At 37.9% G+C, this 18,577-nt stretch overlaps 1 protein-coding gene across 1 annotated transcript in view; it reads left to right on the forward strand.

Annotated features, from left to right (window-relative positions):
- Positions 1–18,577, forward strand: part of LOC118244229 (gamma-aminobutyric acid receptor subunit pi-like) — a 39,071-nt gene extending 20,494 nt beyond the window's left edge. Inside the window, exons 6-9 of the mRNA XM_035539043.1 lie at positions 1,398–1,535; positions 11,205–11,357; positions 12,221–12,414; positions 17,914–18,577. Coding sequence (XP_035394936.1) covers positions 1,398–1,535; positions 11,205–11,357; positions 12,221–12,414; positions 17,914–18,225 — 797 coding nt within the window. The 3' untranslated portion in view covers positions 18,226–18,577. The remainder of the gene's footprint in view (positions 1–1,397; positions 1,536–11,204; positions 11,358–12,220; positions 12,415–17,913) is intronic.

Here is an 18,577-nt window from a genome sequence, read left to right on the forward strand (position 1 = left end):
CTATGCTTTTGGCTTAGTCTTTTAACACAACAGTGTTTTGCCTTTAATTGCTTTAAGTGTGAAAAGGAGAGCAGAGATCCCTGGCCATGATAAATTTTCATAAAACTTCCAGTGATAGAGGAAAAAAAGATATAAAGGATGGTCAGGCAAAGAATTTCCAGGTGAAATTGTCATTTTAATTGGTAAACAGCACATTGTTTCCTTGAAATGAAGTTTCTGAACTCCTGTTTTTCCTACATTAAATGGCTATAAGGAATATTTTTTTGGATATTGCAAGACCCAAAGCCATTAAATTAAAAGTATTGAAATACTCCTTTTTTATTTTAATGCATCTCTATTTATGTGATTCTAGAATTCTGTTCTTCTTGCAGCATATACCCTTGTGCAATGTATTGCATTATTGTCTCTCAATGTAATTTACTTACAATTGACTGGAGTCTAAAAATAATCATCTACTTGTGGTTCTGTTCCCTAAGCTTAGCTATTAACTTGGACAATAAAAGTCTGTCATATACAAGAATGATTGATCTAAGCAAGCTAAAGGAAAAGATGTTCAAATGTTCCCTGTTAATATGTAAATTACATTAACATAATCTTGAATTAATCATATACACTAGTCTGAAAATTGCCTGCCTTTTAATATAATGGGGAAAAAGTTACAGAGGTATTTTAGCTATGATTGTGACGCATATTGACAAGTGTGTGCGAAATACAGTTGCCTTCTGATAGATGATTTGTGTCCCATCTCAGCTCCTAATTAGCACTTGAAGGTTAAGAGCAAATCTCCCGTGGCCCCTGAAGCGTACCATGCTGTTGAGCCTGCAGAAACACCAGCTTCTAGGCTGATGCCTTTGGGAAGGGTCCAAGCTCCCAAGCCAAAATGCTATCCCAGTGATGTCCCAAGCCTCACTCAGAGTGCAGCTCTGGCACACGAGCCCTCAGCCCTTCATTTCTACTGATGGGAAGACCAAATACACTGTCCGTCATCTGACCGACCAAGAAAGAGCATCCTGGCATGTAACAAAGGGCATGTTCAACATTTAGTCCAAATGCTGTCAGTGCTCTAGTTCCTAAAAATGTGTTTCTTTAAAGCTTAATAGCTTTTGCCTTTAAAATACCATATGGTACTAATCTCTTTTGTTAGTTTGTCATCTATGTGAGAGAAAAAAATGATATAAAAAAGACCACCTCCAAGCTTTTGAATGATAAGCCTTTGCATATTCAGTCTTTGGGAATTTTCTTGTGAACAAGCATTATGTTCTGCCAGAAAAGTCATTGTTTATGTCTCATTGTACTTTCAGGCACACAAATAAGAAACAGCTGAACCATAACTGTACTCTGCACAAATTAACTATTGTGTAAAATAAACACTTTTGTTGGCTTGTGTATCACTACAGGGGGTTACAACATCAATGATGTCATGTTTTACTGGACGAGAGGAAATGATTCAGTTCGAGGTTTGGACACACTCCGGCTGGCACAATATACAGTAGAAGACCACTTTACCTCAGTATCTGAAGCGGTATATGAGACAGGTAAAAACACCCTTATAACGCTTTCTAGGTAGACTTTGGAATATGGCTCTGGAAACCGAACAGCATTCAGAAGCTAAGCACGATGCTTTCTCTTTGGGTGATACATTTTCATTTTCTATTGGATTGCGTTCTTGAAGCCTTACATGAATCTCTCAGATACTACCAGCAGAGACCCAGCTAATTTAAGGTTGAAAGTTTGTAAGTATTTTCTTGGACAGCGTTATTTTGGAGGCTACATATTGTCTAAAGAACCATGAACAATAAATGCAGTATTTATCTGTGTAATGTCAGGAAGAACTCTTTTGAAAGAAGAAGAACCTGTAAGTTGAGCATATAAATTTGAGTGAGACCATGGACGCTGGGTGCTCAGTTCAGGACAGTTCCCAGCCTTTCTGAGATTTCGACTCTGGTTTTATGTGGCAAAACAAAAGCCTTTCTTTGGCCATGGAAATTTCTGTGAATATGCTGGGTACTCTTAGAACACCAAGAAGTTGTGCTTCGTTGCTAGTGCTTGTAGGGATTGCTCTTTATCTGTGGCAGCCTCTGTCCAGCCTGGTGGGCAGCAGAGTGCAGGTTGCCTGTTGTGTGGTTCTTCTGCCCAGGAAAAGATCTGAAGCGTTTCCACAGACCTGCTGTTCTGCTGATCTTAGAAAACAGCTCTAGAAAGTTTCCCCTCACTGCAGGACTTGACCTCATTAAAGAGTCTGCTCCTGTTTATTATTATTATTATTTTATTTATTTTTTCCCTCTGAAATTTTGACAGGGCTTTCGGAGAGTTCAAGACGTGCCAAACGTGCTTTCTGCTCCTTGAATTGCTCTTAAGTCCTTCATTGCTATTCTTCACTGCATATTCAGTTTCTCTTCTGCCCAAGCGAACATACCAAGGAGAATAAGCAAGGGGAGTATTTAAATGAGGACACACACATCCTTCAAAGCTGTAGTTTCACCAGATTGTATGCTACTAAGTCTGAATCACTGACATATCATTCTGGTATTCCATTGTTGGGTATTTCTACTTTACCAATACAACCCAGAGAAACTTCATGGTCTGATTTCAGGCATTAATTCCGGCTGAAAGTCAAAGTTCTCTAAATGGATATAAAAGTAGAAAAGAAATACGTAAGAGCAGGCTCAGGGATCACTAAGTACCTTGCTACTTATGTAACTGACATCTGCTTGCCTTCCTCCTCTTTATAGCTTCAGGCTAAGCAACATCAGGTTCAATAAAAGGAGAATAAGTCTTTACTGCTGTTCTGCCCAGAAGGGTATTAGAACTTGTTCACCATACAGGAAAGAAAGAGAGGAAAACTGCCTAATTCTTACCACCTTCTGTCACAGAGTCCAGACAGTGCCAGAAAACCAAAAAGAAGTTATATTTTTACCAGATGGAATAATTTCCAATTACAACTGAAGTGGCATGGTCAGATAAATTGTGCTCTTTTTTCAGTTAATGATGTCGTCTTCTCCTTAGGTTGGCAATAATCATATATATAAAGGCACTTTCTGTTTTAGTATGTCTTAGCATATGCAACTTAATTTGATTAAGATTTCCCACATCTGCTTGTTTCAGTTCTACTGCATAAGAAAGCCACATTATGAAGTGCTATGCAGTATTTTTACATGAAATCTCATAATCCTCTTAATTTTCTACCAAGTCTATGGTTTAGGTGCTATTTTCTACAGATTTTTTAGGAAAGCAGTGCCTACTGTAGACCATAATAGATGCAAAAAAGCAAACAAATTATGGAACTATGTAATCAATTTGGAAGGGAAAAATTATATACTTTGGATTTCCTTAACATGATTAATAGATATCTGAAAGTGTTTTATAAATAGCAGTTATGATTCACAAGGCTAAAGCTAAAGATACTACAACACTGCTTTTCTCTAGTATTTCCTAACACAGCAAAAAAAGCAATCGGGATTTGAACTTGAACAGACAGTACAGCTGTTGTGCAAGTGAAATATTGTACAGCGATACAAAGCCCAAGTTCACATGCAGCCACAGACAGAGCCAAGATTAGAATGTGGTCAGCAAAATTCCTGCATAAGCAACTTCAGTAAATTTAAGAAAAGAACATCATGGATTAATCTTGTTTAAAGAACACCGTGTATTGCATAATAGTAATGACATTATTATAATCACATAATAGTAAGTTACTTTGTATAACGTTAACTATGTGGCTGGCTAGAGTTTTGTGTTGATTTTTTTCTTGACACAGAATAATTTCATTTTGGACATAGGTAAATTCATTGCTAGAACCACTTTCTGCAGGTCTTTAACTATAATCCTTATTCTGCAGACACTGATACACACTCTCTTGGACCCCAAAACCAAGTACGTGCATCAGTGGCTGCTGGGTTTTTATTTTAGCTGTCTAGCCAACACCACCTGAATTCTCAGAGTAATAAATGGTGATGTAAAAAGATTGCCTTTATTACTGGAAAAACATGAAAGAATTAAAGACTATTACAGTCTAGCTTTTTGTGTAAATAATGATAGAAATAAGGTTCACTTAATCTAATGTCCCAAGATAAGATCATCTATACCAACAGCCAACTTCCTAACAGATGTTTTCAGGAGTAAATTAGACAAACCTCCAAAGTGTCTACTCTTCAGCCTCCCTAGATGATTTTTTTTCTGGTGATTATTAAAAGCATATTTTCTTTGTATCTAATCTTGATTTCCCTTGCTGCATTTCAAACTCATTGTGCTCTGCATTGTCTACTGTGGATAAGGAAGACAAATTTCCTGCTATTTTTCAGCAGCACTTTCACCATTTCAAAACAGGTACATCTTCTCTCAGACTAACACTTTCCCTCTCTTTAATTCATACAAACATTTTTCTAGATCTCATGTCTTTGCTATTGTTCTTCTGTAGACTTTCTCATATCTTTGTTGCTGTGCTCTATCTGCACACAAGCTGGTACCCTGGGTACCCTGTTCCTATCTGATGTCCTCTGTAAATGGAGGGGATTACTTCATGCATTTCCTCTTTATCCATTCCAGGTTGATATTTGCTTTTCTTGCAGAAAATTCCTGTGCGTTGTTGACCTTGTTCAGCTTGCAATTTCGAGCTAGTAATTCCTGTCTGAGTAGTATTTGCCTCTTGTTGAATTGCATCTTCTTTTACTCATGCTGTTTTCTGGTACTCTTTGAGATAACTTCGTACTCTGATTTTTCTCTCCTGTGCAGTAAGACTGCTTTCTGTTTGGTGTCTCTTAAAAGACACTGTGTATGCCATTGTTTTCGGTACCAAGAAGTTCTGGACACAGGATAGAATCCTGTGTTCCCACTCAATAAATTATTCTATTTTCACAGCAACTGATAGCTCATCAATCTCTATTAATATTTTTAATCAGAGAAAAAGCAGAAAAGGGATTTGATACTTGAGGGTAATTAGCTGCTGATAGCTTTTTTCTGCTTTGCTGACTGGCGACTTCCTTGCTCTCACTACTGAAGTCCTACTGCCAAATTTTCAGCAGAAGCAAGAGCACTGAGGCTCAGTTTGCTCAGCTTAACACGGAGTACTCAACCCCTGCCCAGAAGCCAGGTAGAGCTTTGTCAGGCAGACCTCCACTCTTAGAAACCATAAGTCAGCAAGGTGGCACATCCAAACGGTATTATTCTGGCAGAACAGAGGGAAAGAAGAGACAGTAACATAAAGTCAGCCTCCTGTCCTTGATGCATAATGATAATAAGGCATTTGTCCTCTTGGAAAAGCCTGCAAGGGTAGCTGGCTGCTGTTCCTTGTCTGAAGTCTGTCTGCAGGATTTTTCATGGTCTTTCTCTCCAAATATAGAGACATTACCTTGCTCAGTCCTCCTGGACCCTCTGCAGTTCCCCAAGGAGATTTCTTCTTAATCAGCAATCTAACTTTTCTAGGATTTTCAGGTCGTCTTTTTCAAGGTGCAGTACACTGAATAACTTCTGTCATTCACTTTATCAGTTCTTTTATAATCTGTAATTGCTCTCCAATTGTTGTTTCTGATAATTTTGTCTTTGACATACAGGTCTTAAAAACAATCCCAGAACTGTATTCAGTATAATCTTATCTGGGGACCTCAGCTAAGATTCAAGCAGTTACATATGCATATGTATCTGTTACCATGTATGTTCAACTTGCCTATCTGAGCTCTTCGCTCAGATAATCACTCTTTCTAAGTAAGCCTTTCCACTTGAGTTGATGTACAGAAATTTTCCATCATTAGTTCTTTTTGCGATATTTCTGCAATGCTTCACAGTATTTACCAAAGCTAGAACTGTTTAGAATGAAAACAGTTTTGGAAAATGCGCTAAGAAAGTTACAGTAACAAAAAAGCATGTGGAAAGGCAATGAACTGGATGAATATTGAAGACACTAGTAAGCTAGTAAGGGGCTTTTTTTTTTTTTATTAACTTCTGGAAAGTTCTTTGTAGTACAGACAGAAATACACACAAACACATAGAAAACTTCCTGCGGCATAATTGTCTTTGTAAGTTTTATTTTATTTTTTAATTTTTTTACAGGTAAGCTAAATAGACATGCATATTTGCACACAGCTACTACATGAAAGAGTATGTTTCCTTCTTAGGAAACTTGAATTTCAAGCTCAATTTTTGTAAAGCATTTTTGTGAAGTTGAAACACATGCTGAGAAGCCCATCCTGATCTTTCATTTCCTTTTGTTCACCTCTGAAGAACAAATAGGAAAGGAAGTACTTTACAAGATCCTGACTGTGAAGAACAGAAGACTATGATTGTTTTCTGAAGGAGGGACAAAGGAGTTGTGATATTACCCATGTATATTGATACCCTTAGCATCTTACGAGTCAGATAAGTTGCATTACAGTTGCACAACTTGTTGGGTAATAATGGAAACAGTACTATTTCCTAAGATATATTTTTGTTATAAACGAGTAAAAAAAAATTGCATAATGAAAACTACAATTTCAGCACATAGGTGCTCTCTTGTACTGTCCCCTTAAAAGGTGAAAGCAGAGAAGAAAGTGATACATTGGTAGAGTTATACTGATGTGCTTGTGTGAGATGTACATCACACATTTTATCTGGCACCCAAGGGGTTGGTATACATATTTCATGATAGGGAAGAATGTACTCTTTGTGCCTGACTGCACACCCCTGTGCAGGATACCAAAGTGCTTCTTCTTACATAAAGAGTGATGTGGAGCTTGCTTTTACTGGAGTAGAGTTCATCAAGTCCATAAGAAGTAACTGTGGGAAGATACTCATAAATTAAAATGGGGATGCTGTCTGTAGAGCATCAGTCCTTCCTTCAGGCTCCCCTGCTGTGACTGTCTGCTGCTTTGGGGGGGAGCAGAAAGTGCAGGGAGGCAGCATTCTGCCATCAGCCAGGAGCAGACACCCTAGGAAAATGATTTTGGAATGATTTTGGCATATCTAAAAAATGGATGATCTAGAGTGATAAGGAAGCCTGTGGGGTTTTTTTGTTTTGTTTTGTTTTTAGGTTTATTTATCACTGTCTATTTCTCAGTCAGTGCAGTAATAGTGTTGTTAAAAGCATCGGTATTATGGCAAGATCTAACAGTGTCAGGTGGGCAGTGCTGTAAATTAGAATATTGTTTTAGAAGTGAAAACCAAAAGCCAAATTATAAGAGAAATAAGCTGTGTTTTCTTGCATTCAGAAAAATCTGCCTTAGACTTAGACCTATACCTGTTCAGCTAATGGGAAAGAAACTGGTATAATTTTTATGACACTAAACCAGAAGTAGTCAGCTAGAACCACCTGAAATTTGATTTTGTTCACTTCTTTCCTTTTTCTAGGGTGCTCTTTTTTAAAGCAGTAGAGAGAATTGGGAGTATATATGGAGAGTGTAGTCTGCTGTCTGGATTTGTACTTCATCTGTCAGCTAGAGCTACTGTCTAGTTTTGTACTTCTGTCCTCTAGTAAATTCTATAAAGCCAAAGTTACTCAGCTTAATCTTCTTTCACTGTTGGGTAACCAGAGTAGGATTACCTCACCTTTTGGCAGGTTAAGAATAGGTATATTGACAGCCATTCAGGTTCAGCTCATATTTGACAACCTATTAAACACAGTGATTTGATACTTTGGTAAGTGCTAAATCTGTGCCTTCACTGCAGAATTAACTATCTGCACAGAGATTATTTCCATCACATTATCAAATTTAAATTGGAGCACTCACACACTGAGGTGACATCCATCATGGGCCAAAAACTTGAATAAAAAACCATTGTCTTACTTTAATGCAAAGATTTTGTTCTCGGTATCACTCAAGCAAGGGACAGGCTTGACAGTTTTCAGGAGTTAACTTTAGTAAAGGCAGGATTAAGACTGCATGCACCTGTTTCACTTTTGATCTGATTTATAGCAGTACAGTCTTGGATGTGCAAGTGAAAGCCAATGAGATAAGGTAGTTGTGCATCATTACTATCATATGCAATGCACATAACAGTAGTAGCAAATCTGTTTCTTTTTAAACATAACTTTTGATACATGTGGAGTGTAGAGGTAAAAAAGACTGTAGTAGTTCCTTATCTTTATTTTATCTCATTGCTCATTTGTTTAGGATGCTACACATGCTTTACATACTATTTTTTGCCTCTTTTTCCTTTGGTTTATTATGGGAGGAGTTCATATGAATTCTATATGTAGGTTTCTTCAAAATTTCCATTATAAAAGCTCTTCTGAGCTCTTTAGAGAAATGCTGACACCATTATTATCATGTCCATGATGTGTCTTTGGATTCTGGCAAGCAGAAAGCCTTAAGGTTAGAGAAATGCCTTTTCTTTGTTCCCTGAAAATCACTCAGCTGTAAGCTGTTATATCTCTATTTTTCTTTGTTGTTCACATTGCTTGAGAAATTTCCGGCATCAGGAGAAATTACACGAAAGAACACAGGAACACTCAAAAGGCTTGTCCATGCTTGGAAATTACAGCAAAATGTCAAAGTGTGAATTTCAAGTTCGATATTTTGAACTAACTTCCCATATACACATTTGGCTTTTACACTAAGCTGAATGGAGAGACAGATGTAGGGAGCTAACCAGGAGAAGATGGTGCTGTATGACTATTCTGTATTGACTATTTCAGAGTTTTCCCTCCTGGAGGAAGTCTCTGTGGCTGAACCACAGTCACTCCAAGTGCTTGTGGAACTCTGCAAGGAGTGCTGTCCAATCCCTTCACCCCATTTACTGGGTACATGGCACCACATCCTTCCCTGGGGTTTGCACAGAAAGACAAGACTTTTGTGGAGGACTCAATTCCCTGCTGATGGATTACATCCTTTGCATTCCCACGCCAGCTCTGGGCTGACGCCCTTCCCTCACTTGCAGTGGCCATGCCATCGTCCTTTGCGTACTAGCTGCCAATATGCTGCGGTTAGGACAGTTGGGGTTACAAACTCTGCAGAGAAAATCTTTCTATTTAGAAATATCTCTTGATTTCAGGTTAAATAGAAGCTTATTAATAACATTCTTAACAGTTTTTATGTAGGTTTCGAATGCTTGCTATTGGACAGTAGAAGGTCATAGATTTACAGTTGCCTGTACAAACTTAATTCTCTTTCCCTAAACATGCTTTACGCTATAGCCTTTTGTTGTACAGACCGAGTGCTTTTCTGTAGCACCAGTGCTTGATTTAGCACAAGGATGAATGCAGACAAAAGCAGAAGTAATGTTGCACAGTTAACAGTTGCACTTCCTAATTTTTGAGTGGTTCACTTTGGTCCACTAAACACTTAAAATCAATTTTGATGGGTGAAAATGAACTTTAAGGGAACAGCTGTATTGGTAAAAATTACAATATCAATAGGTGTATGTTAATTTAATATTCCTCTTTTCACACAAAAATGACAGTAATGGTATAAATAGTCTTTGTACCTCCTGCCTCATGGACGGAGAAGTCTATCTTTGTATCCTTTTTTTCCACCATTAGAAGCTTGTTGAATTTACAAAGGAGAACCCTAAATACAGCGTATTCATACCTTCAGAAGGAGAAAGAATTGCCTACCAAAGGACTGTTTAATCCAGTAATGAAAAGGCAGAGACAACATGACAGAAAGCTGAAGTCAGGTTAAGATTAGAAATTAAACACACATTTTTAATAGATAGAATGATTTTAATCTACGTAACAGATTATTTGATGAATGCTGCTTGTCTTGATATCCTGAGATTAAGTCTAGATGTCCGTGTAAAAGGTGAACTTTATTCCAGACAAAGTGAATGAGTTCAAATAAGGGGTAATTGGGAAAACTTAATGGCCTGTGATTAAGGTCAGACAACATAATCTAGTAATTCTTTCTGATTTTAGGAAATCTAGCAAATCTTATAGTTCTCTAGGTTCAGTTTATACAACACTTAAAAACTGAATTTTAACTATCCATTTTCTAGTCTGGCAGCAATAAGGCATTTCTTGGCGTCCATTACTTGTACTTCAAGCTTTTGAAAGTGCTTTTCTTTGACTCCATGTCTCGCTGCACACCTGAGGGATACACAAATAGCCTGTCTGTGCACATGATGTTGTTGCTGAAGTGCATTCACTGTGCTGTAATTCCACCCTGACTCCCAGCACGCAGCACTGCAAACAGACGTACCTCCTGAAGATCGTTTGTTGGAACAATACAGATGAAGCCAAGGCTATCTAACCACAGTACATTCAAGCATTACTTTCTCTCACTGATTATTATATGTTATATTTTATTTTTATATTGTATTATTATTATTATTATATTATATGATTGAAGTTGTACAAGAATTTTCTTAAAAGAATGTTGTTAAACATACTTAATCTTGAACTTCAGAATAAAAAGTCTGTTCTGCTCATTAAATTAGTAAAAAGCAAGCTTTTGCCTTAGATCTGTTGGACAGGTAGCAATTTGAGATCCTACACTTCTGTTGCCCCAGCATAGCTAAATTTTGCTCAGTTAGTGTGCTGGAATTCAAATTCAGACTTTGCTTACCAGCGTGCTGTTCCCTAATGAAACCTGATTCTGTCTTTGGCTCTGTGGGCCTGAACTTTCATCTTCTGGCAGTCACTCTATTAAAAGTGCCACAGCACTGTGATAACAGTGACACTGCTTAGAACAATGCAAACGCTGCACTGCTCTAATGTAAAGAAAAAATACTGAAGATGCAAAACCACTGATTGTTTTCAAGTGGAATATGAGAGTTAGGTCAGTAGTACTAGGGAAAGTACCTGTCATCCACATCTGGAGCAACAGTAAATGAAATGAAAATCAAAATAAACCAGATCTGTGAGGCAGTTAAAGATAGACTCATGCTAACTGTATGATGCTATGAATGTTATTATGCTAGTTTATGTAGTAGCTCATAGAGGTAATTTTTGTTAATAAGCATAGCTAAATACATAGGTGATTTGAAATTTCCTTGTCTTTCCATGCATTGATGGATTTATTCTTTCCACACTAACCCCCTCTAAATTTCTAATTCAAGATGTTTTTAATGAAGCTCTGGATATGAAGTGACTAGATGTCACATATATGGATTTTTTCCCTTCAGTTCAATGTAGAATCTTCATGTTAGAATTTTTCAGCACAATGTTTAATTTTTTCAAGCTTATTTGTTAAGCTTTTATTGCATAGCAATGTGCAAAAATCATACTGGTTGATAATTTAAAGAACTTTTTGTGAATTGTACCTTCAAAATATTTTTTCCTGCTCTTTTCACAGGACGTTACCCAAAACTAGTGTTTCACTTTGAACTCAAGAGAAACATCTTATATTTCATACTAGAGACATACGTACCATCAATCCTCCTGGTTGTGCTCTCCTGGGTATCATTTTGGATAAGCCAGTCATCAGTTCCAGCCAGAATCTGCATAGGTGAGAAGCCAATAAAACAAAACAAAACAAGGGTTGGAGCATTAAGATGCTTGTTTTATTGCGCGTACATGGCATCCGTTTCCAAAAGGTGCAAACGCTTCTGAGTTTTATAGAATTACTTTTCTAGTTTGCCATCTGCAGCACATCATGCAAATTCTTCTTGAAGCCTTGCTATTATTTAACAAAGTAAATGTCCTTGGTAGCGATAGGAGACTTGGAGACAGGAGAAGCTACTGGAAGGAGAGGAAAAAACAGTCGTTTTGGAAATCATTTCAAAATATTCAAACGCATGCTATGTACAGACAGAATTATGAGGCTTTTGTGAGGGTGAATGATACATACTAATTAACACAGGAATAATAAGAGAATTATGAGATTAAATATAATTAATTTCAAATAAAGGAGATTCTGAAAGGGAAAAATGCAAATCAGTTCTGATCAGACTGCAGGTGGGGTAGGAAAAACACTTCTATAGAATAGCAAAGAAAAGATTTCACATCAAATGAGGCTGGTGGACAACTACACTGAGAAAAATGATATCTGAACGTTTTAAAGGAAGCATTTGCATTGCATTGCAATGATGATGAGTTAATAATATACATTCTAAAGCATGAAAATCTGTTCCATTTTAATTTCCAGTTTTCTCAGCTTTCCAAACATTTTTCTTGAGTATTTTCAAGCATTTAACTTCAGAATCGCAAGTGCATTTAGAAGCCTCCTTTTCAAAACATGCCCTTTTAAATGCTGTGGTGTACTAGGTGTTCATGAAGCTCAGGAAGAAGACTATCCTGGTTTCCCAAATGCATTGGAGGGCCTCATTGCTGTCCTCGTTTTATCAGAATTTATATTTTTGTGTTCCACAGGTGTTACCACTGTCCTAACTATGACAACGCTGATGATGGGAGCCAGGACTTCACTCCCAAATGCTAATTGCTTTATTAAGGCAATTGATGTGTACCTCGGTATCTGTTTCAGTTTCATCTTTGGAGCGTTGTTAGAATATGCTGTGGCTCATTTCTGCACTCTGCATCGACCCAGCTCAAAGGAACTTCCGAAGGTATTTTAATTCTTCACTTGTTGACCTACATAGTAGACTTCAATTATATCTGATAAAAAGAATAAGTTATTTTATTTAGCATTAATGGTAAATGTATTTAAAGAATTTTGTATTTTAGAATAATGACAGTGATAACAAAATAACTCAAAAAAGGAAAAGGATTTGTACTCCTGGAACTTTTTGGAAGAGATCAAACAGACTAAAACACCAGTGTGCTAGATGTATCACAAAAATCAGGCACCCACCTTCTCACAAGCAATGGCATACACTTTCTTACAGTTCAAAAATTAGACTGAGCAAGGCGGCTTGATCTTACTGCTGTACAGCAAAAGCAAACAAAGTTTTATCATCTACCATTTAGGAAACCTTCTGCATATTGCATGATACGTGAATCAGCTTACTAGCAGACAGCTTCATGTCTTAGGTATATCAGGTCCCTATAGCCTTCCACCTAGACCTTCTTTCTGAACAGCTGCAACTGAAGCTCAGACTTCACTTTCTGTTCTGGGTCATTATTATAGCAATGTTTTTTGCTGCTCTAATGAGCTTCCTAGAACGGTGAGATATTGTGAAATAGACTTAGAATAAAAAAGGATCAAATCAACATAGGCATTTTTGAGTCTGGTGGTTGTCATCTTGCTAAAATAATCAGGACAGTTTCGTGAAGAAATCCTGTTATATCCTCCATCTTCAGTGTTTGGCAGTGAAAACAAAGTCATGAGAAAGTTGGAAGGTGAGTGTCTTAAAGCTTTTAATTATGGAACTGAGTCTAATACGCGTGACAAAAAAGAAAATTTAAAGCAGCTTACGAATTTTCTAGACAAAGATAAAGACGTGAATTTTTTGGTAAAGCATGAAAAATGAGAATATGAGGAAAAAAATACAGGAAGATGTTTGGTTGAGTGCTGTACAGTTAAATGGCCAGAAGAAAGATTGTTAACAATTTAAGCAATACTAGAACAGAGCATTGCAAATGCCTAAACAAAGCTCCTCAATAGGTTCAAGAAACAGGTTACTGTCTTTTAAGCAAAGCTTAAAAACAATGAAGATCAGCTGAAGTGTGTTTGTTTACGCCTAGATAGTTCAACAACTAATATGGGATTTTGGCTGTGTGAATGTGAGATGAGTTTTGTAAATGCACAGGACTATGTTCAAACAAAGCTGCCATCAGATCTAGGTGTGTGAAGAAGGTTTGAAAAAGGGCCACAAAGGTGAGCCACCCAGTGGGTTTTAAAAGTCATACTCTAACTGGGGAATGTCTACAAATGGGCAAATACTGGTTCTGACTAAGGATTTGAGTGGGAAGCCTGAAGGTCATTTTTCCTGGCAAGATAGCATCAGTGACAATTCCCTCTGAGCATATCCATCTTGTGAAGTAAATGGTTGTCATTTGCTCATAGAGTGGAAAAAAAGAAAAAAGAAAGCTTATTGGAGGTAAGAAAGCCAAGTGCTTTGGTGCTTGGGTGATTAAGCATTTTCAGATCTGTGAAGGGCATTTATGACTGCCCTTGCCTTTGCATACCTGTGTCAGCTTCCCTTTCATATGGGGCACTGGCACTAGTGCTTGCAGGTGGAGCAGACGTGAGAACTCATGGAATTAGGTGGAGTTACAGCCCTATATAAGGAAGGAAGACTTAAGGTGCAGTTTTGTGATAGACTTAATGACTGAAAGGGATGATCTGTTACTTTAGGCGTGTTTCCTGCCTTCTTGTGCATCAGGGGCGAGCAAGTCCAACTCACTGCTTGCCCACACAAACACAAGCATAGGGAAGAGACAGTTGGTGGGTCCTAGATCAAATCAAGACTTCTTAGAATAAGGAAAATGCCTGTCATGTCTTTCTTGTACTGTAGCCAAGGAGATGAGCACTGCTTACTGAGCAGGATGCCATATAGAGCACACCTGGCTTCTGTTTGTCATTTCACAGTGAAAAACAAAATATCACAAGGACAGAAGTACTAGCTATAATGTCATGTCACTGTCTAGCAGGCACTTAACAAATTTCAGTGTGATTATTGTCACCACAAATGTGTTCTCCTCATTATCATGTGCTCTTGTGGACATAGGGTAATTAGAAATCTCACTTCTCAGTTTGTTATTCTCATGCGAGCTGATATAATGTTTGCACTCAGAATTATGTAAATAAGTTTAGGAGGTGAATTGAAAATGTAAACCTCTGCTTTGTATAGGAATTAGTTGCACTGCTTTCTGCTTTGTTCTTTAAAGCACTTGGGCACTGGCATATGAAGTTCTTTTGAGACCTTTGTGATCTCCAGTTTGTAGTAAAAACTGGTGAAACAGCCCATCATATCCATGCTCTTACAGTGTTTCACATTATGTGAAGCAGTACCCACAGAGCTTCAAAACGAATGGCAAAAGCAGGGGAACCACCTGCTAAAAGGTCAGATAAAGTGTGTCATTCATGTGAACTGCATGAGTTTCTCTTCTTTTATACACAGGTGTGAATTGTGCCCTTCTATAAAGCAGAGAAATCATTCTCGGACTTCATCTGTCTTTCACCTAAACCTCTTCCTTTGGGGCAGAAAGGGGAAAAGATTGAAAATTGAAAATTAGGTTACAAAGACAGTGTTGTGCATACTTGGCATTTCTGTGCCAACATTGTGTGCTCTGTATGAACACTTCAAGAAGCTCCAGGTGTGCAACACTCCTGGTTGAGATATTTTTAATCTTGAGCATCTATTCAATGCATTCAATGGCAGTAACAACTTTTCTCGATTCTGCTGGCTGTTAGATGTCAACAAGTACTTCAGTGAGCATAACCAGCAGCCACAGCAGCATGTCCCCTGTAGTGTCAGAAGATGTACAGTACCTTTCCTATATGTTATCAATTTTGTGTCCAAACAGAGCCCTTCTTAGTGCCAGCTGCCATTTTCTCATTGACAGTTGGAATCCAGAGAAATCTTAGTAGTGTGACATTTAAAATTAGAGTCACAGTTGAACTCTTGTAATGCTTTTTTTTAATAATGTGAAACATCTTAATCTGTCATCATATTCATTTCTCCATAATGAGTTTGAAAAGTCCCTTCATAGTGCCAGTTTATAAGATTGTAGTTTTTTTTATAAACTAGTGTTTGTGGCTGTTCTTGAGATTAACTTTCCCCTTTTTAAGCCATGCGATCCAGCACTTTTAGTGTAAATACATCTCTGTTAAGCAAGAACCCTGCCTTGCAACACCACAAGCAGAATTGAATACGTATGCACCACATACAGTATTTGCTGCCGAAATTATAAATGTCTCTTAGGGAGTAGAAAGGAGTTAAGAACAGCCTAATAACGCATCAGCCTCCTGCGGATTGTTCACATGTGGTTGTGTGAAAAGAAAAATGGTACGCACGCAATGTCCTTTCACGCTCTGCAGTACAACTAATTCTGTACCAACATTTAGCCAGCCCTACCTGAGAGACAAATAGACCCTTATCTAGAAGAATGCCCTAAATCCAGCCATTTTTGAAGTATAGATGTTCTTCTCTTTTTCCCTTTCTGAAAAATGAGAGAACTGGAAAAAAAAAGTCAGGATTCTTCTGACAGGTTCCTTTATTTTATTCACTTTTGAAGCGCCAAATGCCTTCGTTAGGCGATAGCCTGGGCACTGTGTTTGAAGCAGTGGGGGCTCCCCTGCCAGCCTTGGTGCTCTCCTCGGCCAGGGGAGCTTTCTGAAACAGGAGAGCCAGGTATTTCTAACAGAGCTGGGCTCCACAGAAAACTCTGGGTTTGAGTTTTAGTACTAGCCCGGGAATTGTTTAAGGTTTGGACCGGAGTTTTGTGGATTGATCCTCTGTGTGCTTTACAGGCAGATTTTTGTCCTGGCCTTTGGTTTCACAGTTCTCACAGAGCTGCAGGAGGCTAGGTGGGGGGTGAGTAAGTTTTTGTAGTCAGTATATTTTAAGGATGTCACATTGTGATGAACTATGATTATCTCTCTCAAATAAAATATACTAGACTTTTTTTTTTTCAAATTGAAAATGGAAAGCAATAATAATCCCTTTTTCTATCTCCATCTGTCTTGCTTCACTGACTCACAGCTGTCTGAGGACACTGTCCAGACTCCACTTTAATTTTCAAGGACGTTACTAATTTAGATGAAGAAAGGCCCAAGAACCAGGCTGTTTGCAAGTACCCTGGGCAGAAGAACCATTCTGCACCAGCATGGCGATCTGTCAGGTGGTTTAATGAGCATTCATTGTCTTTATTAGCTGTGTTATTTCTAAATGAGCTTTAGTGTGGCTATACATAGGGTTGTACCTATTAACTTTTCTGAAGTTTGTCCTTGTGTAATCTAGTTATTTCCATGATGCAAATGGAAAAAGTGAATTGGTCAGAGGAAAGAGATTCTGAATTCTACATTTCACAAGCAAATTTTTAGCCTCTTCTTGTTTGCTTGCCGCTCCCTGATGTGGAAGGTAATAAAAGCATCAGAAGACACATAAAGTTAGGTATAGAACTGCATCAATTAAGACAACTCCCCCTTCCAACTTTTCAAAATTAGGTTTAGGTTAGATACAAACCTGGAGCCAAACTTTGTGGCTTGGATCTGCTGGTATCTGCAATATCCCAAACCAGAGTTAAGACCCCAGAACTTTCAAGAAAGTTTGCTTAGAGCTGATGTCTAATCCCATGTCCTTTGAGTCAGTGGCAGAAAACCTGCTGACTTCAAAGGGTGAAGGTTTCATACATGAACTTCATGGCTCTGAGCCATTTCTAATCAAAGAAACAAAACCCACCAGAAGGCTTATACAACATTCTCCACAGGGCTGTCTTGATGCAGTAAAGCACATAAAAATGTGCTTAATCTTAGCATAACTTTGAACTTAAAGTATGGGTTTCAGTACTTGAAACAAAGTAGTATGTACTATTTAGTACTGAATTAGTTATGCAGCTTATGCCTCTTTATGATCGTCTTTTTTTTTAATTGCATTTTGTTTTGTTATTTTAACTAATTCTTTTTTCATCATGAAGCACAAGGAATAGAGCAGCCAGCTTTGCAGAAGGCATTTTGTATTCTGGGGTGCTTGATTTGGGCTGCAACCAGCTTCACTAACTGGTCTGGTAACTCCCTCTACTCCATCTGCCAGCTGGGGCTCCGCTTTACTCACTTTGTAGACATTACCTTTTGCGAGAGTTTCCCCTGAGCTGAAGACAGCTTACTCTTTTTTTTTTTTTTTTTTTTTTCATTTTGTGGATTTGCTGCTGTCTTAGATAAAGCTTAGTGTGCCATATTTGAGCACATTCAGCTTTGCTCTGCAGCCCTATGAAAGCTTCTTTGGTAAGCTATTGTGTAAATTGGTGTGTTTTACTTGTATACAGAGGCTCTGAAAACTGAAAGGAGCTGTCTGGTGCCTGTGGATGCTCGCCCTTGGAATCATGGAGCTGAACCACAGGAAGAGTTGTAGGAAAAATCCTATTATTTGCTTCACTTCTAAAGTAAATAGGCAATGAAATGTGCACTTAGGTTCCTGCTGTGCTGTTTTGTTTCCAATCAGGATGAGGATGAAGAGGCTGAAGAAGAAAGGAATGGAGTCCTGGCAGCAGTTGCTAACAGTTGCAGCGCCTCTGACAATGTGAACAAAATTGATTCAAACAAGAGCAGCAAAACCAGCATCAATGGCAAAAAGGAGAGAAGTAAACACAGTGGATGTAGTTCACCAATGTCAGTAATGAAAAGACTTTTCTGTATCTTTGATTGTTTCCACGTTAAAAATCCTTACCACATAGACAACTATGCCAGATTTTCTTTCCCGTTATCATTCATCATAATTAATGTATTTTATTGGGTATATTATTTGTATTTCTAAATATTTTAAAATTAAAACTGTCATGGTGTAAAGGTTAGAAAGTGGATACAGCAGGGAAGTTGCAGTAGAATGGGAAAGCTGCCTTAGGCTAAAGGGATATGAGGGGACATGCTGTCTTTTCAAGCATTTATGTGAACTTTCTCGTTAACTCACTTTTCCACTATTAAATGGCTGTCATCTGAAATTGACTTTCCTTTTAGCATGCATGTCCCATATTATACTACTAGTCAATGGACATTAAATTCTTTTTAATATTTTAATGGTCAACTTTGTAAAATAAAAGCTATATTATAGTTGTTTCTGAACTGTGTTGAATATGTTGAAAAATAAAGACATTGAAGTGTTGTTTTCC

Source organism: Cygnus atratus, chromosome 7 (genome assembly GCF_013377495.2).
Source record: "Cygnus atratus isolate AKBS03 ecotype Queensland, Australia chromosome 7, CAtr_DNAZoo_HiC_assembly, whole genome shotgun sequence".
NCBI lineage: Eukaryota > Metazoa > Chordata > Aves > Anseriformes > Anatidae > Cygnus > Cygnus atratus.